This window comes from Natator depressus, chromosome 6 (genome assembly GCF_965152275.1).
Source record: "Natator depressus isolate rNatDep1 chromosome 6, rNatDep2.hap1, whole genome shotgun sequence".
NCBI classification, from domain to species: Eukaryota; Metazoa; Chordata; order Testudines; family Cheloniidae; genus Natator; species Natator depressus.
This window is the reverse complement of record NC_134239.1, coordinates 17,367,145-17,393,080: the sequence shown is the minus strand read 5'-3', so window position 1 is coordinate 17,393,080 and position 25,936 is coordinate 17,367,145. Positions and strand designations below refer to the sequence as shown.

Genomic DNA, 25,936 nt, shown 5'->3' with positions numbered 1-25,936 from the left:
GTGTCTTTGTGTAGGGAGGTGCGTGTACTGCTGCATGTGTGTATCCTGCTGTGAATAAAATTTGCAGCCTAACTTTTATTCCCTTTGCTGGCTTGCGCACAAAGAAATTGATGGCGTAAAAGATGTGTGTGGAATTTCTTTTTTTTTTAAATGACCCTTTTTGACTATTTTGCTGCCAGCTCTAGCGTCCCGTAACAAATAAAACCTGAACGTAGCATAATAGATCTGTCAAAGCAATAGCTATACCTGTGTGGGCCTTGCAGTGGAAATGAGCACGTGGGAGAGGGTAGGGGAGAGCAAGCAATGGAGGGAGGGGGGATGGCGTGAGTGGGGGCAGGGCGTCAGGGGGGAGGGGCCTCGGGGAAGGGGCAGGGCAGTGAGTGGGGCACGGGTGATTTTGTTTTCTGGAATTAGAAAGTTGGCAACCCTAGGGCAGCCAGAGGACAGGGCAGGGGTGTGTGTGTGTGGGGGGGGGGGGGCAATTCAGTGTCTTCAGTCACTGAGAACAAGTGAAGCTACGGTGCGTGACAGGACCTCAAATATGGTGTGACCCTACAATAACAAGCCAGCGCACGCAGCCTCGAGTCCATAAGTGACAGGGGGTTAAGATAATGGTGTGTACAGGAGTGATTGTAGTAACAAACCAAACCGCCCGTGCATATGGCTGACTCAGTGAGGGGAACAGAGGTTGTCACAGTGTCTCCCCTTCAAGGGACAGCCATAATCAGAGCATGCTGTCGGTGTCCAAGCACATACCGCATCTCCCTTACAGGAGGGACCAAGACAGTATCCCGAGGTGCAACTGCTCTCAGCTCAAGGAGAGGAAACGAATGAGCATTATCCCTTCCCCGGGGGTTGAGCTGCTACGGTCTGAAGGGGACGGACCAGGGTGGAGCTCCCTGTGGTATGGCTGCTAATGCCACAAATGGGAGGGCCAGGATCTGCTTTCCCCAGGGCTCCCAGAACAGTTCTGTGGAGTACAGGAAGTGGGGGAGATATACGGAAATTGGGGCAGGCTATCAGTGCTGTGGGTGGGAAGGAGCCAGACCCCCCCATAGACCCCTGGTAGCTCCGCAGCAGTTATCAGTGGCACTGGAGTCAGAGGGCCCATGTTCTGCGCAGGGACTGTTATTGAGGGGGCACCAGGAAAACGGGGGGTGCGAAGAGTTGGGCTGGAGACAACACAGCCACATGGACAGAGCAGCGCACAAGGTTTAATAAACTTCCACGAGTTCATCTGAACCTGCCGCCAGTGTCACTCTTGGCTGATGAAACAATCCCCACAAGCATTTCAGACACCATGCGCTGGCACTTAGTTCAGGACTGAGCTGAGCTCTCCCCTCCCCATGTGTTTTGGGGTAGCCCTGGATTTAACCCATCCCTTCCTTTGCTAGCTCAGCCAAGCGGGGAGTGTAGGGGGAACTCCCCCACAGTGAGGGAGTAGGACAGGGCAGGAGACTCTACTCTCAGCAGTGCAAATAATGGGAACATGAAACAAATGTGGACCGTTTGTCATACAGGGTATGTTGGACTCCAGGGGACTCTGCTGCCCCCATCCGAGAGGAATTTAGCAGACAGCCTGTGGCTCTGATCTGCTGCGGGGACAGCATAAAACTATGCTGTATTTAGTGTCAAAGTAAATAACTCTGGGGCTACTAGCAGGCTGACGGCATTATTCATTCTTCCCTTCTCCCATCCCCAGCTGGCCTCAGCACTTCCAGCCATTGCTGGCCCAGAGCACACAGGAGTGTGTTGTGCTGCCAGGAGAGAAACTGGGCTGGCCTTTATTTTATTGTTTAATGAAAACCCGCTGCATTTAACAGCCATAGATCTCAAAGGAGGTCAGGATCACTGTCCCCATTTTAAAGGTGGGGAACTGAGCCCCAGGGAAGGGAAATGACCTTTGCACACCATGACAGCCTTGGGAAAGGAGCCCACGTATCCTGACTCCCAGCCCTCTGCCCAAATCAGGAGACTAAAACTGTCCTTGGGAAAGAGAAGCTGCTGCTGCCTTAACAATCCGCCCGTGAACAAACAGGTTTCTTTAGGAAGAATGACTCCATAGGCTGTGAAACTCAGCAAAGTCTATTCAGTTTAGCTTATGGTCCATTTCACTTCCTGGTAGGGTGACCAGACAGCAAATGTGAAAAATCGGGAAGGGGTGGGGGTTAATAGGAACCTATATAAGAAAAGACCCAAAAATCGGGACTGTCCCTATAAAATCGGGACATCTGGTCACTTTCCTTCCTGGGTCTGAGTTCTGCCATGTTTGGGTTGCAAAGGCTGCAGGGAAATATTTATATGTTTTAAAATGACAGTCTGCTATGGGATCAGACATAAATAACATTCATGGAAACTTTGCAAGGGAGATGTTATGTTAAAGTTGGATTTACCAAACCTGCCTTTGGAATTTGAGTTGGCAGTGACCCCTTCTATAAAGGATGTGACTGGTGTACACCTTTATCGAGACCTCAAGCTGCTCCCAGGTTGCAGGCTTGACCCAGGGTCAGTGGATCTCTCAGGGAGATGCTGGCCCTAGCTTTGAGTTCAGCCTGGTGTCTGACTTACCACCTGATTAGGAAGTAGAATGATATCAGGAGTTTTGTACTAGGATTTCTGTTGTTACATCGGCTCTCTAGGTTTGCCAGGTGTCCGGTTTTCCACTCCGGTCAGCACTGCTGACTGGGCTGTTAAAAGTCCGGTTGGCAGCGCTGCTGGTGCAGCAGGGCTGCCAGGCTCCCTGCCTGGCTCCCTGCAGCTCCCAGAAGCTGGCATGTCCCTAGGCAGAGGGATGACCATGGGGGCTCCATGCGCTGCCCCTTCCCCGAGTGCCGGCTCCGCAGCTTCCATCGGCCAGAGGGACATGCTGGCCGCTTCTGGGAGTCGCCTGAGGTAAGCGCCGCCTGGACCCCGTGGCCTGGACCCCCTCCCAATCCCCTGTCCCAGCCCTGAGCCCCCTCCTGGAGCCCGCACCCCATCCCACACCCAAACTCCCTCCTGGAGCCCACACCCGCTCCTACACCCCAACCCCCTGCTCCAGCCCGGAGTTCTCTCTTGCACCCCAAACCCTTCATCTCCGGTCCCACACCAGAGCCTGTACCCCCAGCTGGAGCCCTCACCCCCCCATACACCCCAACCCCCGTCCCAGCCCTGAGCCCACTCCCACACCCAAACTCCCTCCTGGAGCCTGCACCCCCTCCCGCACCCCTACCCTAGCCCGGAGCCCCCTTCCAGACTCCAAACCCCTTGGCCCCAGTCCAGAGCCCCCTCCTGCACCCCAACCTCCTGCCCCAGCCCAATGAAAATGAGTGAGAGAACGAGGGTGGGGGAAAGCGAGCGACGGAGGAAAGGGGGATGGAGTGAGTGGGGGTGGGACCTTGGAGAAGGGGCAGGCTAGGGGGCGGGGCTGTGGGGCAAGGCAGGGGGCGGGGCAAGGGTGTTTGATTTTCTGCAATTAGAGAGTTGGCAACCCTACTGCTCTCCCAAGGTCTCTGTTTTAGCAGAGAAGAGAGAGCTGTGCTTCTCCCCCCAGCCTTACTGCCCCTTGCTCTAGCCCCCATCTGAACCTTTCCTTGAGTTTACATTCATGGGAGTTCACACAGCCTTCCACCCTCTCCTAATCCCCCAAGAGTTTTCCTTTGAGTTTCAGCTCCCACAAGGGTGCGAGAGAGGAAGCATGGTCTTGTGGGTGAGGCACTGGATGGTGAATCAGAAAATCAGAGTTCTGTCTCAGACACAGACTCTCTGTTTGACCCAGGGCAAGTCACTTAATCTCTTTGTGCCTCAGTTCCCAATCTGTAAAATGGGGATAATAATTCTTCCTAGATTCTAAGGCCAGAAGGAACCATCACATCATCTAGTCTGACCTCCTGTGTATCACAGGCCATTAAATTTCACCCAATTACCTCTGCAGTGAGCCCAATAACTTGTGTCGAGGTGCCAGGGTAAGCTGTACTTTTGACCTCTCTTTTCATGGGCACCATTCCAAGTGGCAGGCCCAGCACCTGCAGGTCTCTCAGAGTGGACTCCTGTGCTTTACCCCACGTTTAGACTGGGTTTCCCAGTTACAGCACCCCTGTTTACCAACCGTGTTTCTTTAGCAGGCCCAGCTGTGTTTGGCCCTGCTTTAAACTTCCCTGCAGGACCTGGGAACAGTATGAAAATGCTGTGACTCCCAGCCGCTTGTTCAAAACACAGTGTTAGGAACGTACCCGTGGGACCATCACAAGCAGAGAGAAAAAGGGGTAAAACAACACAGCGCCGGCACAGAGGTTGTCTTCGGTAGAGCTGAGCACTTCTCTCAAGCCTTAGGTAGGTCCCACTTGTCCCAGGTACTCCCCTGCTTCTGGGCACTGGGTTACAGTCTGCTCTTCTGCAGACCCTTCCTCCCACTCCCAGCTTCAGGCTGAAGCTAACTGTCCCCAAGTTCTTTGCTGTAAGGTCTCCCTGCTTGGATTCCCCCCCGGGGATCAACAGCCAGCCTGTTGATCGGAGTTTGGTGGGGAGACCTTCCAAGCAATTGATACCTGTATAGCCTGGGGTTATCCAAAGCCACTGTCTGCCTTCCCGCAGATATGCAATGTTGAATTTCCTGCAGATATGTAAATCCACCCAGGACTGAGTTAACTCCTGGCACCCCTGTAGCAGACAGCATGACAGTAATCAAACAGATAGAGATACACACCACCTTCATAAAAAATACTACAGAATGATACCTCCCGCGTTCTTCACATCTTGTGTCGGGCTAAAGGATATCTTCCAGAAAGGCCTCCAGTTCTGAGCTAAAGACATGTACCAACTCAGAGCAAGAAATCCACCTTTGTGCCAGAAGTTTGCAGTCCAAAAAGCCCGACAAACAAAGGAAGCATTATTATTCCCTTTTACAGATGGGGCATTGAGGCAGAGAGACTAAGGCCTGGTCTACACTAGAAACTTACATCGGTATAGCTATGAAAAATCTACACACCTGAACGATGTAGCTATACTGACCTAACCCCTGGTGTTGACAGCGCTAGGTCAATGGACAAATTCTTCCATCAACCTAGGCCTGGTCTACACTAGGAAATTAGGTTGGTATAACTGCGCCATTCAGGGGTGTGAAAAATCCACACCCCTGTGCAATGCAGTTAAACCCACCTAAGCCCTGGTGTAGACAGCACTAGGTTGATGGGAGAATTCTCCCGTTGACCTTGCTACCGCCTCTCGGGGAGGTGGAGTATCTACTCCCGTACCAATGGGAGAATGCCTCCCATCGGCGTAGGTAGTGTCTACTTTACACTGAAGTGCTACTGCGACACAGCTGAAGCAGGGCAGCTGCATCACTGTAGCATTTAAAGTGTAGACATACCCTACGGGCCAGATTTGTAAAAGTATTTACACAGGGGCACTTGATTCCCATTTAAATAAACAGGAATTAGATGCCTACATACCATTACAAATCCGGACCAAAGTAACTAACTAGCCCATTGGTCTGTGGCAGAGCTGGAAAATGAACCTAGATCTCGTATCTCCCAGTTCAGTTCCTTAATGTAAATCCAACCCTGCTCTCTTCCCACCTTTTTCTGAACCTGACATGGAAGGAAAGGTTCAGACAAGGATTACGTTAAGGGGCGGGGGCAGTGCAGCTCTCTCTCCTTCTCTCCCCTGTTTGGGTAAGCAGTGCTTCCTCCCCGCTCCCCCTCCTCTTTCAAGCTACTTTAACCCCTGGGTTCAGACTAATCCCTGCAAAAACATCTACATGGCTCTGTGAGCAAGATCCCAGTTCCCTCTCTGGAGCCTCTGCACAGCTCTGAGCTGGCAGGAAGCACCAGCACATTGGTAGGTCTCTCTTCAGTGCCAAGACAAGGCAGTTTCTGGCCAGCATCCACATTAACAATGTGACACTGGTGTCACAACTGCACCAGTTCCCTTCTCTTCCGGCAGCTTCATTTGGGACTTTTGCTCTTGAACTCTGTCTCTCATCCCAGATTGGCTCTTTCATCCAGACGCCATGGAGGGGGTGCAGTTGTTTTATTGTGACAGCGGATTCGTTATTGCTGGCTTCCCCTCGCTGGTTCTTCTGAAATCTGAGATCCCGATCCAGGGATCCCAGGGGGATTCTCACCAAAAACATTCCAGCCAGTTGTGCAAACATTCCATACAGCTGGCTGAGGCGGGGAGGGACGGAGTGGGCGGCAGGAGCCTGGATTTCCAGGCCCTTGTTTTCATTCTCTTATTTTCATGGCAATAACATCCTGTCTGGGTCTGTTAGTTCTGGGCTGCCTCTAGGTCCCAGCCTGGGACCCTCAGCCCCCTTACTAGGATTTCTGGCCCCTGGGTCCCTCCTGTCCTGATCTGGGAAGGTGAAGCTGAGCCATCGATAACAGGGTCAGTTCTGACAACCCACGCTCTAACTTCCCAGAGCTGAGCTGCATTGGATCTCGGTGCCCTGGAAGTGGAGGGTCCGGCTGGTTCTGGTCAGCATGTCCTGGCTCAAACAGCTACTGTTGTTACCAAGGACAGAGTTGCACCTTGATTACAGCAAACATTGGATTCCTGGACTTTTATACCTCGCTCATAGGCTCTGTGTGTGTGTATACACACGTGTATGCGGAGACCAGAGCACTGGAATGGAGGAAGATGCAGAACCATAGATTGGGGACCAAGGGAGATACTGTCTGGCTCTACTCATCACTGGTGAGGTCTCAGGTGGAGCACTGTGTCCAATTCTGGGCACACCCTTCAGGAAAGATGTGGATAAATTAGCAAGAGTCCAAGGGAGAGCAACAAAAATGATAAAAGGTTTAGAAAACCTGAGCTATGAGGAAAAGTTAAAAAAAAAGGGGCATGTTTAGTTTTGAGAAAAGAAGAGGAGCCAAACGTGTTAAGGGCTGTTATAAAGAGGATGATGATCAATTGTTCTCCATGTCCACTGAAGGCAGGACAAGAAGTAATGGGCGTAATCTGCAGATTTAGGTTAGATAGTAGGAAAACTTTCTAACTATACAGGTAATTAAGCTCTGGAATTGGCTTCCAAAGGTGGTTGTGGAATCCCCGTCCTTGGAAGTTTTAAAAATCAGGTTGGGAAAACATCGATCAGAGATGGTCTAGGCTTATTTGACCCTGTCTCGGTGCAGGAGGCTGGACTTGATGACCTCTTGAGGTCCCTTCTAGCCCTACATTTCTGTGATTCTATGCTTATGGTTTAGGGACTGAAATCTAGGACACAAGGAACTGAACTAAAATGGGAATGAAAGCCTTTGCTTTTCATCTGCAATTTCCACTAGTCTCATGGTGTATGTGTGTCAGGTTACCACAGAGTCTGTGCTGTGGGGAAGTCACCTGGTGAAGGTATGGGGTCACTGCAATGCTCAGGCCCCTGTGTGCTGTCAGCAGATTGTGACCAAGACTAGGTAGCCAGGGTGTGGCACACAAGTCTGGTCCTGCCCTCACTAAACGTAGGAACAGTGTTGTGACCTGCTCCTATGACAGGTTATAGGTGTAGGGCAGATGGGGTGGAACTAGACACTTACCACAGTCATAGAGGCTGTGGGGGAGGAGAGAGAGAATGAGAAGGCTTCAGGGCTTTGAGTGTTTTAGTGGGGAAATAATTGGAAGCATCAAGGCAGGGTTGGGCTGCAGTGAATCGGACAAAGAGGTGCTGTGCAGCGTTAGCGGAAGGATAAAATACAAAACAAGGGCCTGATTCCCCAGCCGCTGCAGATGGGCCATAGGCTCAGTGGGAGCTGCTCCTGGGTAGTGGCTGAGGAAGTAGAGCCAGATTTTCAAAGGTATTTAGGAGTCCAAAGATCCAGAAAGGCAGGCACCTCACGGCATTCTCAGTTGTGCCTAAGCAGTGTCACTGCCCAGCACCCACTGATCTCAGTGGAACTTGGGCATCTAACCTGCTTTGGCGAAAATCCCATTAGGCCCCCGCCTGCCTATCTGCATCTTTAGACTCCTAAATACCTTTGAAAATCTGGCCCTTGGGCTCCAAAGAAGCAGCAATAATGTTAGTGAATCGGCACCTGTTGGGCCTCCTCTGGGATACTGGGTGTGGAGCTGGGCACATGGGACAAGCACACGTTGTGGGGGCTACAGTGGCGTAGCTATGGAGGCGCAGTGATGCTGGCATAACCCTATAGCGGAGCCACGTCCTACAGTGACGGAAGGGGTTTTTCCATCGCTGTAGGAACGCCACCTCCCACAAGTGATGGTAGCTAGGTTGAGGGAAGCATTGTTCCATCGACCTAGCTGTGTTTACCCCGAGGGTTAGGTCAGCGTAACTGTGGCACTCAGGGATGTGGATTTTTCATGTCCCGAGCAATGTAGCTGTGGCGAACTACATTTTAAGTGTAGACCAGGCCCCAGATCCCCTAGTGATGGGCTCATTAGAAATACAGAGCTTGATGCGGGGGAGATGATTAAATGCAGCAGATGGCAGCAAGGGTGTTAATGGGTTTAAAAAAACAAAGGGAAAAGATTAGAGATTTGGGTTTCAACCCGTTGAGAAAACGGAGGCTTTCGGCATTCTGGAAAGGATTGATGTTGCTGGAAAGGTGGCTCTCGGTGGTGAGAGGAAACATGAGGACTTGCAGAACTCTCTCCCACTAAGGGGAATGAGCCTATGGAACAAGTTAGAGAGGCAGGCAGTGCTGGGAGCCAAGAATAACTGAGCTCAGCAGAGACCTGGGGTTGATTGGAGAGGAGGAGGGTGTGTGTGTGTGGGGGGGGGGAGGGGAGGGGGAAGTAGGAAGGTGGGGGATGAAGATAAGATGGTTGGGTGGGAGTGTGGGAGTGGGAGATACTACAATGGGGCCCTCTGAGGGGGGATGGTATTGAACACTTGTTTTTTATGGAACACTTTTCCATGTTGGTAACTTTTCTTGTGTACCTAGAAGCTGCCCAGAAATGTTCTGTCCAAGTTATTTTTCATTGAAGAACGAAGAGGAGGTGTGGAAAATGTACCTCACCTGTGGCCCGAAACCCAGGAGTGTCTGCATGAGTGTTTTAGTGGGGAAATAATTGGAAGCATCAAGGCAGGGTTGGTCTGCAGTGAATTGGACAAAGAGGTGCTATGCAGTGTTAGCGGAAGGATAAAATACAAAACAAGGGCCTGATTCCCCAGCCGCTGCAGATGGGCCATAGGCGCAGTGGGAGCCGCTCCTGGGTAGTGGCTGAGGAAGTAGGGCCAGATTTTCAAAGGTATTTAGGAGTCTAAAGATCCAGAAAGGCAGGCACCTCACGGCATTCTCAGTTGTGCCTGCCTTTCTGTTGATCTTTGCTCTCTGCTGTACATTCCTCGCTGTTCCCCACCCTCACGCTCCAGCTTGTTTGGGTGCTTAGGGCTCCAGCGTTTGTCCTGTTGCTTCTATCCGGAGCTGCCCGTCCTTGGAAGCTGGGGGGCACCGTGACAGCACCAGCGGCTGTGTGGAGGCAGAACACCCAGCGAGGTGTTTCTGAACCCGTTCTGTTCTAATGCTCCTTCCCCCCTCAAGTGTCTTTCTTCTTGTCTTTGCCATTTTGCTAGAAGCATTTTCCCTTCCAAGTCCCAGGATCCTTCATTCTGACAGCCAGCCCCTGGGAGTTAATTATTACATGGAGTTGTAAGTTTAAGGGCTGCCTGGCTGAGCTGAAGATACTTTCCCCTCCTCCCAGCTGCTTCTTGGACGTAGCAAAGGTTAGAGCCACAGTGGCCCCCGCTGTTGCTGCTAGGCTGGGGAGACAGGCAGAGCTGGGGGCTTCCAGGCCACTGTTGATGATGCCCGTAGTGATGCCCTGCTGTCTGCTCCCAGACCTTGGCCTGAATGGATCCTGAACATGCAGCGGCCCAGGGCTGCCCACTGAGCAACACCCTCTCCCCTCCCGTGTGGATGACATGGACTCCTGTGAGGGGCTTCGCCGCATGATCGCCCCCCTCACCCACTGCTCGCCATCACCAGCTGCAGTTGGCAATGGACACAGGGACCACTGTGTACAGTCCGTCTGCCTTCGGCTACCCGTCCAGGAGTGAGACAGGGGCTGGGGCTGCTGAGACCTGGAGAGCTTCTGCCCTCACATCTGAATGCCCCACGCATGAGCCATGGGGCCAAGGGGAGCCCACGGCAGTGGAGAGGTAGGCAGCAACGGTGAGGGGAGAAGAGGCTGGTAATGAGCCAACTCTGAAGGGACTCGGCAGGTCTGAGGGACGGGGTGGAGCTGACCATGGCTAGGTGCCTTGGCCTTGCCTGAGGGCAGGCTGAAAGGGCATTCGAGGGGGGCTGACGGTGGGCATAGGCTATGGGGGGCAGGGGCAGAGTACGAGGGAGGTAGCAAAGGACAGCCCATGCATTAATAGTTTGCCTGTTTTCACCTGTAGTATTTTCCCATAGTCCAGTTGATCCAGATCCCATTGTCCCTCCTCTATTACACCATACAAGAGTTTGGGGAGGTCTTCAGCGCGTGTCCAAATGTGGGGAGTGCTGGGGGATGCTTCATACTCTTCTTCCTTTCTGGTCTAGAGGCCTCCTAAAGGAATGGGCTATGCTGGGCTACCTTTGGTGATATTCTACAGGGCTCATCTGACTGTCTTGCCATCCTGTCACACCTTTGGATCCAGAGTTTCTCCCCTGATCCGTGTGTAACTCCCTGGAGACTCACCTCTAGTACTGAGCTAATTTTCTAGAACTTCTGTTAGACTCTTCTTTTATTTTAATTTGGTGAATTGCAGGCCACATTCTAGATTAGTCCTCAGCAAATACCATAGCTATTAGCTGCTGGACTGTGGGGCTGATTCTCCTATGGTCCTTTTGTGCTGCTTTGTGGGTGGAAAGGCTGGGGGAGACAGCCCCTAGGGAATATCCCCTGTGTAAGGGGACTCTTCTATTGGTGCAGAACTGTGAGGGTTCCCAAGGGCATGCTGGGGTGAGATGGGACAGGAACTAAGAGCAGGTAAAACAGTGGGAGGGAAGAGGTGGCCAAAATGCACTACCCTTGGGAAGGGAAGGGGTAGTCTGAAAGCACTGCAGCATGTTCTCTGTTTCCTATGGCCTGTAGGGGACCTTGGGAGACAGAACATAAATTAGAGCAGCCTTGTGGCTGCTCTGATTGACACCAGGGGCTGAACTGGTCCCGCAGTGCCCCAGAATACAGGGAGCACAAAGGTACTTTCCCCCCCTACCTTCCTTGTTAATGTACTGAGCACAAGGATGGACTAGCTGATAACTGGGGCCATGGTCTCCAGCAGAGGCCCAAGCACATCAACAGCAGTGCATTCCATTGGCGCTCTCATGAGGTAGTTCTGCATTTGGGACGCTCCCTCTCCTAGGCAGACCTGTCCTTGCAATACGAATACAAGCATCAGATTTTCTGCACCCCTTTTCCACCTCTTACCGGCGTTGTGCTCAATAACAATTCTTACTTAGCTCAGCAAAGGTTTTTGTAACCCCAGAATGCACACAGGTTTTAAAATCATGGCGTAATTTATATTAGCGTTTCTGACCCATCCAGTTGATACTGGTACGCAGCTGTCACTGGCTGTTTTTCTCCAATCCCTGTACATTATTACATCTTTAAATTCCACACTTCCCACTGTGATCAGAAAGCTGTTTCAGCAGGCGGCGGAGGGGATACCAGCTGGAGTGATGTGTTCGTGTGGTGGGGGGAAGGGGCGAGGTTGCACTTGCTGGTGCCAATTTAAATTCCCAGCCATATGCTATTTTAATCTCTCGGCCCCTTCACCAGCAGCAGGGTCCACTCTTGCAAAACTGCTTCCATGGCAGAACAGGAACCATCTGAACTTCTGCAGACCTTGGCTATAGGAGAAGGCACTGTTCTTTCATTAGTCCTAGTAATGGCAACCCCAAACATTCAGACATCACGAGCCAGGACCCCAAAAATCAGGAGATTGGTTTAAAAACACTCTTTTTAAAAAACAATAATAAACGTGTGTGTGTGGGGGGGGTGTCTACTTGTCTTCTGAGCCTATGGGGTGCACTCACTTTTCCTTTTCAAGAGTTTTTTTTGTTTCAGGGCTAGGAATTTACTCATTATTTTAAATGAGAGCCAAGAGTCTCATGGAAATCTCTTGATTCCGGCAGCTGGAGCTTTAGGAAAAACACCACATATTGCAAGACTCATGATAAAATTGCAAGAGTTGACAACATTGCACTCCTTCCCCTGGGCAACCAATGCCCTCTTCTCCAGCTTAGGACAGATCTGTTTCTACAGAGCTAACTAACCTATCTTGGGTGTTTGAGTGATGATGGAGTTGTGGTTAATGCACTATACTGGGATTCAGGAGATCTGGATTAAGTGCCGGGCTCTGCCACAGACCCTGTGTGACCTCGGGCAAAACACTTAATCTGTCTGTGCCTCAGTTTTCCATCTGTAAAATGAGGATGATAGCTCTGCCTGTGTGTCTTGTCTATTCAAATTGCAAGCTTTTCGTAGTAGGGCTTGCCTTTTGCTATGTGTTTGTACAGTGTGTAGCACAATGGGGCCCCGAATTTGGTTGTAATACACTTTATAATGTGTATATATACAGTGATGTTGCTTGTAGTGCCTAGGCAACAACTTAATTGAAACAAAATTTAAATAATCTTCCAGACTTTAAATACAAATACTGGCTTCACAGGCTTGTAGGAGCCGACCCACTTATAGTGGCATAAACATAAACCCTGATTCCCTCTTCACCTTGCCATGTCATAGGGTGCATGGTAATTCTGCCTAAGTGAGGACTGCAGGAACAGGCCTTTAGGCAAGCAGAAATGTTTCAGTCCCCACTGGGATGGGAGGGTAGCACCCAATGCAACAATAGTGGGAAATTTGATCAAGGACATGAATCACCTACCTCCTGCTTACAACAGTGCCAGTATCACCTACTGATCTGTGTGTTACACCTCCCTCCCTGAGTGAGCTACAGTACATAATCACCAGCCACTGGGAGGAAGGATGGCCTAATGGTTGGAGCATTATCCTGGGCTGTGGGAGAGCTGGAATCAATTTCTGCTGTGCCACAGGCATCCTGTATGAGTTAGGGCAAGTCACATAATCTTTCTGGGGATCTGTATGTGGCACAACCCTCCCCCCCAAAAAACAAAACAAAACCACCTCTGGCAGTGAGTCTCAGAGCTTGAGTCTGCAGACTTGAGCTCACAAAGCTTGCGTGAGGGTGCTAAAAACAGCCATGTAGACCAGTGGTTCTCAAACTTTTGAACTGGTGACGCCTTTCACAGAGCAAGCCTCTGTGTGCAACCCCCTTTATATATTAAAAACACTTTTTTACGTATTTAATACCATTATAAATGCTGGAGGCAAAGCGGGGTTTGGGGTGGAGGCTGACAGCTCGCGACCCCTCATGTAATAACCTCGTGACCCCCTGAGGGGTCCCGACCCCCAGTTTGAGAACCCCTGGTGTAGACGCTTGGGCCTGGACTCTGAGGCCCGGGTGGGGAGGGGTGGGTTTCCCAGCTGGAATGGCCACACAGCTATTTTAGCTCCAGTAGTGTGAGCCCAAGTCTGAGAGTCTCGATTGCTGTTTTGTTTTGCCATGTAGACATAGCCTCTGTACTTCAGTTCCCCATCTGTACGATGGTGATAACAACACTACACTAACTCACAGTGGTGTTGTGAGGATAAATATATTAAAGATGGTGAGGTGCTCCTTTGCTACGGTGTTGGGGGTCATATAAGTACCACAGCCAGACAGAGAGACCGCCTAATAGTCCTTTTGCTCAAGCATTCGCTCATGCTTTTAGTGCTGAAGGACCCTGAGTACAAAGTCTGCTGTTGGCCTGTAAGGGGAATCAGCTACACCACAGGGCTTTGACTGTCCATCCAACCCAGACAAGCTCTTGGTGTTTAAAGTTTCCTCTTAAAGACACTAAACTCCATGGAATTCAGCTCAGGGAGGAGGAGCTGGACTGACCCTTCGGGGGGTCACATCTCTAGGTCTGGAAAGTGTAGACTGTGTAGACTAGATTCTTGGGCTACTAAACTGTCCAATTCGGCCCTTACAATGGGTGTAGAGAAACCTGAGATATTAAGAAATACAGTAACTCTATAATGTAATTATCATCCTGCAGTTATGGGCAGATGCTTTCCTTGCATAATACACTGAGGTCAATGGAGGTGTCATGCACAGATTAGCCACAGAACTGAGTCCTAAACTGGGGTGGGGGGGAAAGACCCACACAATTCTGCTTTAATGCTTGCCATTTGCATTTGCCTGAACATAGCATCAGCATTATTCAGTCTCATGGTTTACCCCAGAGCACACAGATGAAGCCAGGGGTGCTGGAGCAATTTGTATAGCGGGGGTGCTGAGAGCCATTGAACCAAACTGTAAACCCTGTGTAGGACGGAAACCGCTTCAAGCCAGGGGGTGCAGTAGCACCCCCAGCACCTCTGGATGAACTCAAAATGCCCAGGATGCTGTCAGCCAGGCCTCCCCATTGATCCTCCTCATTAGCATCCTTCTCTCCAGGGAGCCCGAGGAAACAACCTGCGCTGTCAGCGTCTGTGCTGGGTGCAAGGAAGGGAGAGCAGAGACCCTTCCTGCTGAATTTTGAAGCCAGCCCATACAATTGGGGCGCAGGGATCTTTCTCCTCCATCTTCCACGGGCAGATCTCAGTCTCCAGGCACGACTGTTGCAGTGATTTTTGACACTGGGGGTCCCTGCGATGCAGCGTGTGTGTGACTGCGCTGAATGCACCGTCAGTGTCTGTGCAGCGGAGCTGCAGGATGCCCGGCGCGCGGATGACAGGCGAGCCTGGCGGAGAGCCCCGGGCTCGCGGCTGAATTCTCAGTCACATGAGGCTCGGGGAGGGGGACGTGCACGCTGCAATTGGAGCCGCCCAGAGGTCATGTGACCTCCAATCCCCTCCCCGCCACCCCCCGGCGGCGGAGCCAGGCTGGAGCGGCGGCGCGCGGCGGGCTGGGGTTCCCGGGATTGCCGCAGCGCCCGGCTGCAGCGCGGGGCCGGGCCGTCGCCGCTGGCCCCCAGCCCGGCGCAGGGATGGCTGCAGCAGCGCACCCGGCGTGAGGGGCCGCGGGCCGCGGGGCAGGGGCCGGAGCCAGCATGTGGAGCGGGTAGGTCTGGAGCCGGCTGCCTCCCTCCCCGCCTACAAAACTTTCCTGCGCCCCGGCCTCCTCTTTCTCGGGAGGGGAGCGGGGGAACGGAGCCCCCCTCCCCCGAGCGCGTCCGGGGTGCGGCTTGTCCCCTCTGGCCGCAGTGGGACCCGCACCGGAGATGCCTCTCCCTGAGCCTGTGGTGGCCTCCTGCTCCCCCTGCGGCTCTCTCTGGGGCGTGCACCCCTGGGTGCTCCTGGTCCCTGCTCATACGTGCTGGATCTGGAGGTGCCGCACCCCCTGGCTGGAAGCGGTTTCCATCCCATGCAGGGTTTACAGTTTGGTTCAATGGCTCTCCACACCCCCACTGTGCAAATTGTTCCAGCGCCCCAGCCCTGCTCCAAAGGGCGCTCTGCTGTGGGGGCCCCAGGCTAGGGGGGTGGAGCGCTCAGCGGTCACCTTTCCCTCCTAGCCGGTGGGAAGGAGTGAAACTTGCAAAAGGTCTGAAAAGGAGGAGCGGAAAGTCTCTGAGGACGAGCGAACGGCCCTGGGCAGGTGCGGGGGGAGAAACACCCCGATGGGGTTGTTGGGTGCCTGGCTCTGCGTCACTAGCGCTGGTCCTTTGGCTCAGAGTTTGGATGTTGGTGCTGAATGAATGCTCAGGGTCTGTTCCGGAGCAGCTGGTTATGGCTCCGTCAGTGCTTGAATGGGAGCGCTGTGGGGTTGTGCGATCCCTTCTGGGGACAGCCTGCCTTTAGGGAAGGAAGGAAGGAGGCTTCTTACTCCCCCCAACTTCTTGTCCCTGGGACTGTGATCCCAGGGACCCACTTTCCTGTGTTATCTATCCCATCCCCTGTCTGTGTGCGTGTGCAAAGAGAGATGGATGGATGGCAGAGACCTTTGATTGTGTGGGAAGGGGGTCTGTTTCCCTTGGAGTCTGTAAGGGTTTAGATCTGTTCAGACCCAAAGTAGGGAGCATGTTAGAACAGCAGAGGAGGAGCAGGGGGTGACCTGACCTTAGTTTCTGCAGTGTTCATAAAGTTTCTAGAACCTCAAATCCAGGAGGCTGCATTCTCCTGAGGTCACTGCTACCTTCGACTGTGCCCCGGGCCCCAAGGAGCAGCCAGCGTGTCAAAATGAGTTGTGCAGGCAGCACGGAGAGAGATATGCCCTCTGTAGTTTCTTCTTCTTCCACGTGGAAACCGTGTTTATGCACTAGAGATTATTTTCTCCCTCAGAAACTGCTCTTTAGCTGCACAGTGATGTCTCTGCGTGAGAGGCTGGGAAAGGGGCAAGGCAAAATCCACAAAGCAGGGGAAAGCTACCAGTGTGAACAGAAGAACGTGAGGGACAAGAGAGATGAGAAACTGATGGGCCACAGGAATAAAGAGAAACGTGGGGGAGAGAGAGCGCTAAAGGGCAAAGAGACAGGGTTAACGCTGAAGGGTTCAGAGAGAGTTAATGGTGATGAGAAAAGGAGATGAGATGGTGGGGAGAAGAGTCATCCGATTCTGAATCCCGCTGAAGTCACTGTCAGCATTTCCACTGACTCCAGTGGGAGCAGGATTGGGCACCTAACGAGGAAATAGTTTCCTAATATGAAAACTGCCCCTGGTTTTGTTTTTGTTTTTTAAAGTGTGATCTACAGACACTGCATTGTTCGCTCATGGCCTCTGGGCAAGTTAATGTGGCGTGTGTGTGTAGTACGCTTGCCCTGGAAAGGGTAAAATATGGGGGACTTTACAGCTTCCAAGCAATTAAAACTACACCATCGCTAATAGTAACATCTGCAGGAACAGTTCTAGTTCAGGTTGCCCAAGTGTTTCCAATCTAACCACTGGTTTTGAGTTTCTAATCACTGTCAGCACGTGGGTTGAATTTTTCAAGGTCTGATCTCTTCTAAAGTGTGTGTGGAGTGTGTGTATAAACTTTGAATAAGGCAATGTACCACAATAAAGTGCCAATAGACTATATTTATGTGTAGCATCTTGCATATAGAAATACTGCATGCTACTTAACTATCGGCGTATACCGAACACCCCGGCCTGCTTCCCGGCTCTTTGCTGCCTGTAAAGCAAACATGAGAAAGATGAACTGCATGCTACAGTATAGCACCTATTGTTGTGGCAGGGCATATGCCTTTCAGAGCTGTGTTACTGAGTGCCTGAGCAAGTCCGGTGAGGCAGGTGTGTGTCGAGGATGTACGTGGAGACTGGTTGGCTGCACAGTGCTAAATCAGTATGGACAGCACTCTACTTTCAAACCGCACAGTGAATCCTGCTTCCTGCTGTCTCTCCATGTGTGGATTTCAGGCTGCTCCGTGGCAGGCGATCAGAATAGAAGAGCCAGGATCCCCTTGTGAACTCAAATGCAGAGTTTAGCCAGAGAGACGCGCAGGCAGTTCGTACAGGAAATAACTGTCAGATCAGCGCCACAGGAAACGAGTGGGGCCTGCTGGAAAAAGTGTGGATCCTGCACATTTTTCTCTTTTTTGCTATATAATCCAACAAAAAAAAAAGTTTCTAGCTAGTATTTCCTATTGAGAAGAGCCTTCAGAACACCCCCCACCATCCTGCAGAGCATAGGCTCCAGCCAGACTGACAATAGCAACAGCAAAAGGACTGAACCTCCATCACCTTCTCGGTCTCAGTGAAATGTTGGTTTCAAAGCCCCATCAGGGCAATATAGATCAAGGCTTGACTGCCGAGTCGCCTGGGTACTTCACGATCCCGTCTACACTGTAGCAATGGCTGTGCTGGGGGACTAGTTACAGCAGGGTTGTCCCACGACATGGGGAGCGTACTGATCCTTCTTGCAGTGGAGCTAGGGTCAAACTGAGTTAGGGGATTGCAGGGTTCCTCAGCAATGTAATTATAGTGTAGGCAGGACTAAAGATGTCCATCATGACACTGGTTTGTTCATTCCCTGCTTTGCAGGCTAGGTAGGGAGGGGTTCTCCCAATCCCTTCTCATCGTTGGCCCATGGGCAATGTGGCACCTGCCCTCAGAGGAGAGACTCATGTTTCCTTTGTTTAACACCTGTCCAAATTGCTTGTAGGGGAGCCGGGGTGCTGACTGGTCACAAAGTCTGCCCCCTATTCCTGGATAGTCAGCCCTGTGCTATCCAGACTAGCAGGCCTGGGGCTGGAAGCTAGAGCCTAGAGCTCTGCACCCTGGCATTGCATCGCTGGAATTGTTGCTTGGGAGTCGTGTGTAGGTATAAAGTGCAAGGGAGGCAGCGTGGCTTAGCAGTCAGAGCTCAAGACCGGGAATCACAAGACCTGGGTTCTTACCCTCCTGTGATACCCCCTGAGACAAATCATGACGTGGCCGCTAGATGTGGTTGTTAATACAGCAACAGCCTGGTAGTTAGCAAATAGGCTCTGGTACTCGGGTGCTTTGTGTCCTAGTCCTTGCTTTGCCACTGAGTCACTGTGTGACTTGGAGGAAGCCAGTTACCCTCTCTGTGCCTCAGTCTCCCTGTCTGTAGCATGGGGGCTATAATACCTACCCCTCAGGGATGGTGTGAGGGTTATTTAGTTAAAGTTGGTAAGGAACTCTGAGACCCCTGGTGAAACATGGCACCACAGGGCTTGCTATGACCTGGGCTGGAACTTAGTTCCCTAACATGATTCTACAAGTGTGGTATCCTGTCCATAGAACAATGCCAGACAACCTTTCTTGTACCATTAGCTGCAGAGTATCTGGATGTAGCTGTTGTCTAGTGGGTTACTAAAAAAAAAATACCCATGTTGATTGCTCACCTCTAAGCTAAGGTGTCCCTCATATAGCTGTCACTGGGAACACATTAAGTGAATCACCGTTAGGACCACCGTTGTTACTTGCTGCTTCCCTTGTAATTCTTCCCTCGCCTGATTTGTCTCTGAATTAGCTTTTCCACCATCCTATGAAAAGGAGAAACAAAGAAAAGCAAAGGAGGAGGCTTACATGAAAAGACCTATTAGGTCCCCTCTAGTTCATTTCCTGGCTGGTGAAGGATTGTTCTGGCAATATATTCTTCTGGACTCTATCCAATCTAATTTAAAATTTTTGAATTCCACCCCATCATTTACAGGAGATGTTAATAGCAGAATAGTCCTCCCTCTCTCCCTTTCCTGCTTTGTGCCATATTTATCTTTGGTGCAGCTCCATTGATTTCTACAGCGGTATGCTGCGGTGGGTTTGTCTCATACAGTTTAAATGTTCCTTTGATTAGCTTCATCCCTTTCCTCCTAGTCATACCCTGTTAGATCACCCTGACTAATTCCTTCCTTGGTGTTTATACCCTTCAAAGACTCTTAATCCCATTTTCCTTGTCATTATTAAGGCAAATTATACATATTTATGTTTGCTAATCTTCTCTTATACATTAATGCAGCCAAATCATTAATTATTTCTCTTGCTGTCTTCCGAGTACTCTCTGATTTGCCAACATGGGATATGAGCAGCTCAGAGCTGAATATAATATAGACTTGGTGTGGTCCTGCCAGCACAATGTAGGGAGAACCGTCACCTTGCTGGTTGGTCATGCAATATTTCTATTTGTGCACTCCCAGACTGTAGTTGCCTATTTTTGCTTGCATCGCATTGTGCACTTCTCTCTAGGTTGGAGTTTGCTATGAGTTTGCAATGGAAAGAGTCTTGTCGACTTCAGTGGGCTTTGGAGCAGGTGTGTTGCTGCTTCCCTAGTGCCTCCGACCCGTTGAGGTATCTCTGTGTGGATTACTTTTGCTCCGTAGTATTAGCTTTCATTTTTTCTGGCAGAAGCTCATTTAATTTCTTGCCCGTTCTTTCCCCACACGCTTCTTCACTTGCTGCTGTTTTCAGCACTTCCCAATTTAGTATAATCTGCACGTTAAATTAGTGGGCGGCTTCCCTCCCCTTCCAGAGCGTTAATGAGGTTGTTCAGTAAAATCGTGCCCCACATGCCGATCTGTGTAATGTTCCTCTGGACACCAATCCCTCTTGCCAAGCTGCCATTTATCATTCACTACACCTTGTTTATGGTCCTTCAGCCACTTTTCATTCAACCCATGTGACAGCACTTTGCTGTTCAAGCCAACTGGAATGAGATCTGCCTTGTAACGTTTTGTGTGACATTCTCATCAAATGCTTTGCTAAAGCCCAGCTATACATTCTGCCTTCCTCCTGGTTTTGTAATTCAATCAAAAGTGCCATCCAGTTTGCTTGGAATGATTTGTTCTTAATAACCCATTCCCATAACCCATTCCCATTATGCGTAAAGACTTCTTTCTTTGCGTATTTTTTGTGTTATTTTATATGGCGCATGGGCTGGATTTATCAGATAGCAATTACCAGGATCACACTTTCTTACTTTTTAGAAGATCGGTACCACATTTGCTTCCCCATCCAATTCTATGGTATCTCTCCCAGTTCTCCCATGATTTCTCAAATATAATTTCCAGTTGTTATCTTGTTCTGTTAGCACCCTGGAATTCATGTCATCCATACAAACTGTCCTGATACATTCTGCACCTCTTCCCTGTCACCCCCTGCCCCCGCCTACCAATTATTTATCTGCTTCTTACCAACAATTGAGAGCTGGGATCTTGTCTTCAAACCTGCATGTGAAGAACCTAGCTCACTTGGGCCTGGATCCAATGCCTACTGAAGTCACTGAGAGTCTTTCTGTGCACTTTAGGAAGCTTTGGATCAGTCCCATGGTACTATATAAACAGTAATCACCATAGGATCTTCATCACAGCCTAATCAGCCTAACCTCTTTCTCCTGGTTTTCTTCCTTAATGCAAATTTTTAAAGAGGAATTTGGCTTCTCAGCCTTTTGGTTTTAATCATTCATTTTAGCCTCCTCCTCATTTATTAATGCCCTTCCCGTTCTCCCCAGTAAAGAAGCTTCTGTGGGCTCAATCCTGCTCCTTTAGAAGTCAATGGCGCAGGCCCTGTGCAATACACCTTTAACCGCCAGCAGCACTCATTCCCTGTGCTTTTGGATTAGTTGCTGCTCTTATCTTTTCCTCCCACTCTACGCCCCGTTTCCCTGCACCACACCTCTCCTCTTTTAACCAGGGTCTCTGAATTGCATTGGCTGCTGCTTGTCCTTTGCTGTCTTCTATTCTAGAGCAATTGTGATCTGTTGGGCCTCGTCTCATCTGACCTTTTCCCTTCTCTCTGCCTCTCTCCTTTTCTGTCTTCTCTTTATTCTCTCTCCTGATTTTGCTTTGTCTCTTTACCTTCCTTTTGGCTTTTGCATTTGGATCCTGCTCCAAATCCACCCCTAGGCTACTCCACCTCCCCATTATCCTCACCTCTGTTGCCCCCTTCCATGATGAACAGCCGTGGACTGGCACAGCAGAGCACCGATCAAATGTGAGGTTGATATTCATAGAATCATAGAATCATAGAATATCAGGGTTGGAAGGGACCTCAGGAGGTCATCTAGTCCAACCCCCTGCTCAAAGCAGGACCAATCCCCAATTAAGTCATCCCAGCCAGGGCTTTGTCAAGCCTGACCTTAAAAACTTCTAAGGAAGGAGATTCTACCACCTCCCTAGGTAACGCATTCCAGTGTTTCACCACCCTCCTAGTGAAAAAGTTTTTCCTAATATCCAACCTAAACCTCCCCCACTGCAACTTGAGACCATTACTCCTTGTCCTGTCCTCTTCTACCACTGAGAATAGTCTAGAACCATCCTCTTTGGAACCACCTCTCAGGTAGTTGAAAGCAGCTATCAAATTCCCCTTCATTCTTCTCTTCTGCAGACTAAACAATCCCAGTTCCCTCAGCCTCTCCTCATAAGTCATGTGTTCCAGACCCCTAATCATTTTTGTTGCCCTCCGCTGGACTCTCTCCAATTTATCCACATCCTTCTTGTAGTGTGGGGCCCAAAACTGGACACAGTACTCCAGATGAGGCCTCACCAATGTCGAATAGAGAGGAACGATCACGTCCCTCGATCTGCTCACTATGCCCCTACTTATACATCCCAAAATGGCATTGGCCTTCTTGGCAACAAGGGCACACTGCTGACTCATATCCAGCTTCTCGTCCACTGTAACCCCTAGGTCCTTTTCCGCAGAACTGCTGCCTAGCCATTCGGTCCCTAGTCTGTAGCTGTGCATTGGGTTCTTCCGTCCTAAGTGCAGGACCCTGCATTTATCCTTATTGAACCTCATCAGATTTCTTTTGGCCCAATCCTCCAATTTGTCTAGGTCCCTCTGTATCCTATCTCTGCCCTCCAACGTATCTACCACTCCTCCCAGTTTAGTATCATGCGCAAATTTGCTAAGAGTGCAATCCACACCATCCTCCAGATCATTTATGAAGATATTGAACAAAACCGGCCCCAGGACCGACCCCTGGGGCACTCCACTTGACACCGGCTGCCAACTAGACATGGAGCCATTGATCACTACCCGTTGAGCCCGACAATCTAGCCAACTTTCTACCCACCTTATAGTACATTCATCCAGCCCATACTTCTTTAACTTGCTGACAAGAATACTGTGGGAGACAGTGTCAAAAGCTTTGCTAAAGTCAAGAAACAATACATCCACTGCTTTCCCTTCATCCACAGATTATTACCCACGTCCGGCTCTGAGGAGGACAAAGCCTCCACAAGGGGCTACTGACGATTATTGATTGACCCCGGGGTTGGCTGCGTCAGTGCCCCTGGAAGCCATCTTGACTTCTGATGGCACATTGTATCTGTGGCCATATTGTCTGACAGCATTGGTGGATTGCAGCTTTCCCTGTTGGAGATCCCTGACGGGTTCCCCTTTAGAGCTGTGCACCTTCCCCAGCTCCCCAAGGACTCTCGCCACACACTGACGTCTCCCGACAGCTGGGTTCTGACCCTGCTGGAGCATTTCCCTCGCCTTCCCCTGGCAACACTGGAGTCACCCCTATCCAAGTCCCTTGGGAATCCCCAACTCCGCACATCCCCTGCTGCCAGAGCCCCTCTTCCCCCACCAGCTCAGAAGCTAAACAAGGATATTGCCTCTGGAGCCCGAGGCAAGCTCCTGACAAAAAGCCGCTGAGCCTCAGAGAGGAGCCTCCTGGAGGTGTCTCTTCAGCAGGAGCTCAACTTGGCATCCGGGCCCCGTTTCTGCTGTGGATGTACGTGCCAGCCTCTGAAACCAATAAAGAAGACAAATAGGGACCCCGTATCTGCTCAATGGGAATGCACTGGACTGAGGGTGGTAAATATTTGGTTAAAAATAGAGCCTGCTCCTCCTCAGTCGGGGGTGGTTGCTGTGTGTGTGTGGGAAATGCGGGTTTGCGGTGAAAGGGGGTGAGGGTTCACTTGCCACAATGAAATTTTGGATCAGGTGGGAGCCAATGCCCTTAACTTTAGGCCCACTGTGTATTTGCTTGTATACCACACAGACCTGCTGGTGTCTCACTTAAATTATGTCCGTCAGAAATCCTGGATCATGGTGCTGGGTTTGGGGGCGGGGCAGAGGCCATTTCACAAACACCAGGGCTCCCTGGAGTCACAGGACTGAGTCCTGCTGTTGTCAGCTTTGTTCTTTGTCCCTCAGAGTGAGGTAATGGGAGCTCTGTGCAGTTCACTCCATGAACATGTGGATCTTGCAGGTGAGACCTTAAAAATAGAGGCCAAGGCTTTGAAAAGAGACCACAACTCTCTCTTGTGGGGTCTTATTTCATATAAAAATGTATCCGGGACTGTAATTTAGCGCTTATACATAGTATTCTCAAAGTGCTGTACAGACATGAATGAGTTAATTATCTTTGCAACACCCATGTCAGCTAGAGGTGTAAATTACCTGCATTTTAAAGATAGGGAAACTGAGGCACGAAGGGGTGAAGTGACTTGCCCAAAGCCACTCAGTAAATCAGGGATGGGGCTGGGATTAGATCCTCAGACTCCCAGCCCAGTCTCCAATCACAGGACCGTCTTTCCCCTTGTAAGGACGCATTGCTCATGTCATTTTAAAGCAACCTGCATTGTGTCTTAGTTGGGAACTTTGCCTTAGTGTATCTCACCCTCGGGCCCTGGTGGTTCATGACTTGCTAATACACACAGCTTCTCTTTCCAATCTCTGTTTCCCAAAGGGTTCAGCTGGGCTGAGTCTGGGTTTGGAAAATTCCCTTGCTGTGAATAACGGAGGCTTTTATTCACGAGCGTCACTTCAGATTTTGGTGGGGGGCGGGCAACTTTAAGCGTGATTCCAGGGACTACGTAGGCACCTGAAGACTCGAGTTGTTTTGCAGATAGTAACTTAGAAATAACTTACAGGAGCACTGTATCTAATTCCTATATAAAGAAAGAAAATTAAATAAATATTAGACCCACTCAGCTCTCATACTAACATGTTCTGACATCTTGTGTCAAGTCACTTAAGGGACACTGGTTAGGTTTAAAAATTTAATGTATATTCTTAGTTTGTTACGAACTATTGAATACAACAATTGTAGAAAAGTCTAGATGACTTTCTATCACTTTTTAGCAGTTTGCCAAGCTTGGAATAGATCATTTAACATTTGGAAACATCCTATTGGGGCAAGGCCCCGTGAGTTTATACTGCACCTGCCTGGGGCTCTAGGGGTGTTTCCCCACTACAGATAATAGACTAGAAACTGACTTTAAACAGGAATGAAACTGACACTTTCAAGTCACTTTCACAGTATTGCCAACCACATACATTCAAAAATCATGAATTAGGATCACCAAAAATCACGAGATTGGCTTTAAACTCATGAGATTATGTAAAAATAATAGATTTGGTGTTCTTTTTCTTTGCCTTCCACTTTTCAAGCCTTTAGGGTGCACTGGGGTCACATTTTTAAGCTTTCTCCACAGCCCCTAGGGCTTGAAACTTCTTTTTTTTTTTTTTTTTTTTTAAGAATGAAGGCTGAAATCATCACATATCCACTTGATTCCAGCATTTGGGGCTTTAAGGAAAACAATAATTATCATGAGACTCATGACAAAATCATGAGAGTTGGCGACTCTGTGATTTCAGTTTAAAGGCTAGTTACTTTCCAGAAGGCTCTTAAGCACAACACTACATTGATTACGTTGCAGTTTTCACAGGAGAATATTTAAAACTAAACACCAAGAAAATGCCACATTTTAAAGTTTGAGAAAAAATTTGAGAATTCTGAGGTCTATCAGGGCTACTGCAGGCAGGAAAGAAAAATAAACAGGCAGAGGAGTTCTGGGCAGCTCTTCCTCTTGAAAGAAAGTTGGAGGGTGAAATCTTCTAGTCCTTAATCAAGTAAAACTTCTGTTGCAGTCAGCATCTTAACTCATAGATATTAAAATAAAAGGAGGACTTGTGGCACTTTAGAGACTAACCAATTTATTTGAACATAAGCTTTCGTGAGCTACAGCTGACTTCATCGGATGCTCAGTAACTATACACTTCATACTTAAATATCTGAGCCATCTTATCCAGGGCCACACATTTTATACACATTGACTCAGGGACTACATTTCCTGGCATATTCTGCTGAGCACACAGATGGTGCCCAGTGAATAATGCAAATCATGACAATAATCGTCGACTCTATGGACTCTTTGGATGCAATTTCTGTTCTTTGTTCTGGAATTGGCCTGGATATAGCTGAAACCCTAAGAATTTGAGGCATAAACGCATCTGCTACTCATACGGCAGTTTCTCATTCCTTCCTTTTCTCAAACTCGGAACAAAAAATGATAAAATGATTTTCAATGAAAATGTAAAATTGCACAGCAGCCAGTGCTCTACAACCTAGCCTGGGCCAGAACCTGCCACCCCTTGGGGCTTAAGCGATCTTCTCTCATCTGACTCTTATTCTCCCTTTTTCTTTCTTCATCCTTCCTGCCCTCTGTGCTGCTTTTCATGCTGTCAACCATGATATTTTTCCCAATTGCCTCGGACCGTTTGCTGGAGTCTCAGAGAACTGGCCTTCTTGATTTTG

At 49.8% G+C, this 25,936-nt stretch overlaps 1 protein-coding gene across 6 annotated transcripts in view; it reads left to right on the top strand.

Annotated features, from left to right (window-relative positions):
* Positions 1-9,683: 9,683 nt before the first annotated feature.
* RAB3IL1 (RAB3A interacting protein like 1) overlaps positions 9,684-25,936 on the top strand; it is a 33,958-nt gene continuing 17,705 nt past the window's right edge. For 2 of the 6 annotated variants that reach the window (XM_074954664.1, XM_074954663.1), the window contains exon 1: positions 9,685-10,093. In XM_074954664.1, coding sequence (XP_074810765.1) covers positions 9,933-10,093 — 161 coding nt within the window. In that variant the 5' untranslated portion in view covers positions 9,685-9,932. Of the gene's footprint in view, positions 10,094-14,947; positions 15,050-25,936 lie in introns of those variants that run through there. The other 4 variants (XM_074954667.1, XM_074954665.1, XM_074954668.1 and 1 more) reach the window with 3 other exon arrangements.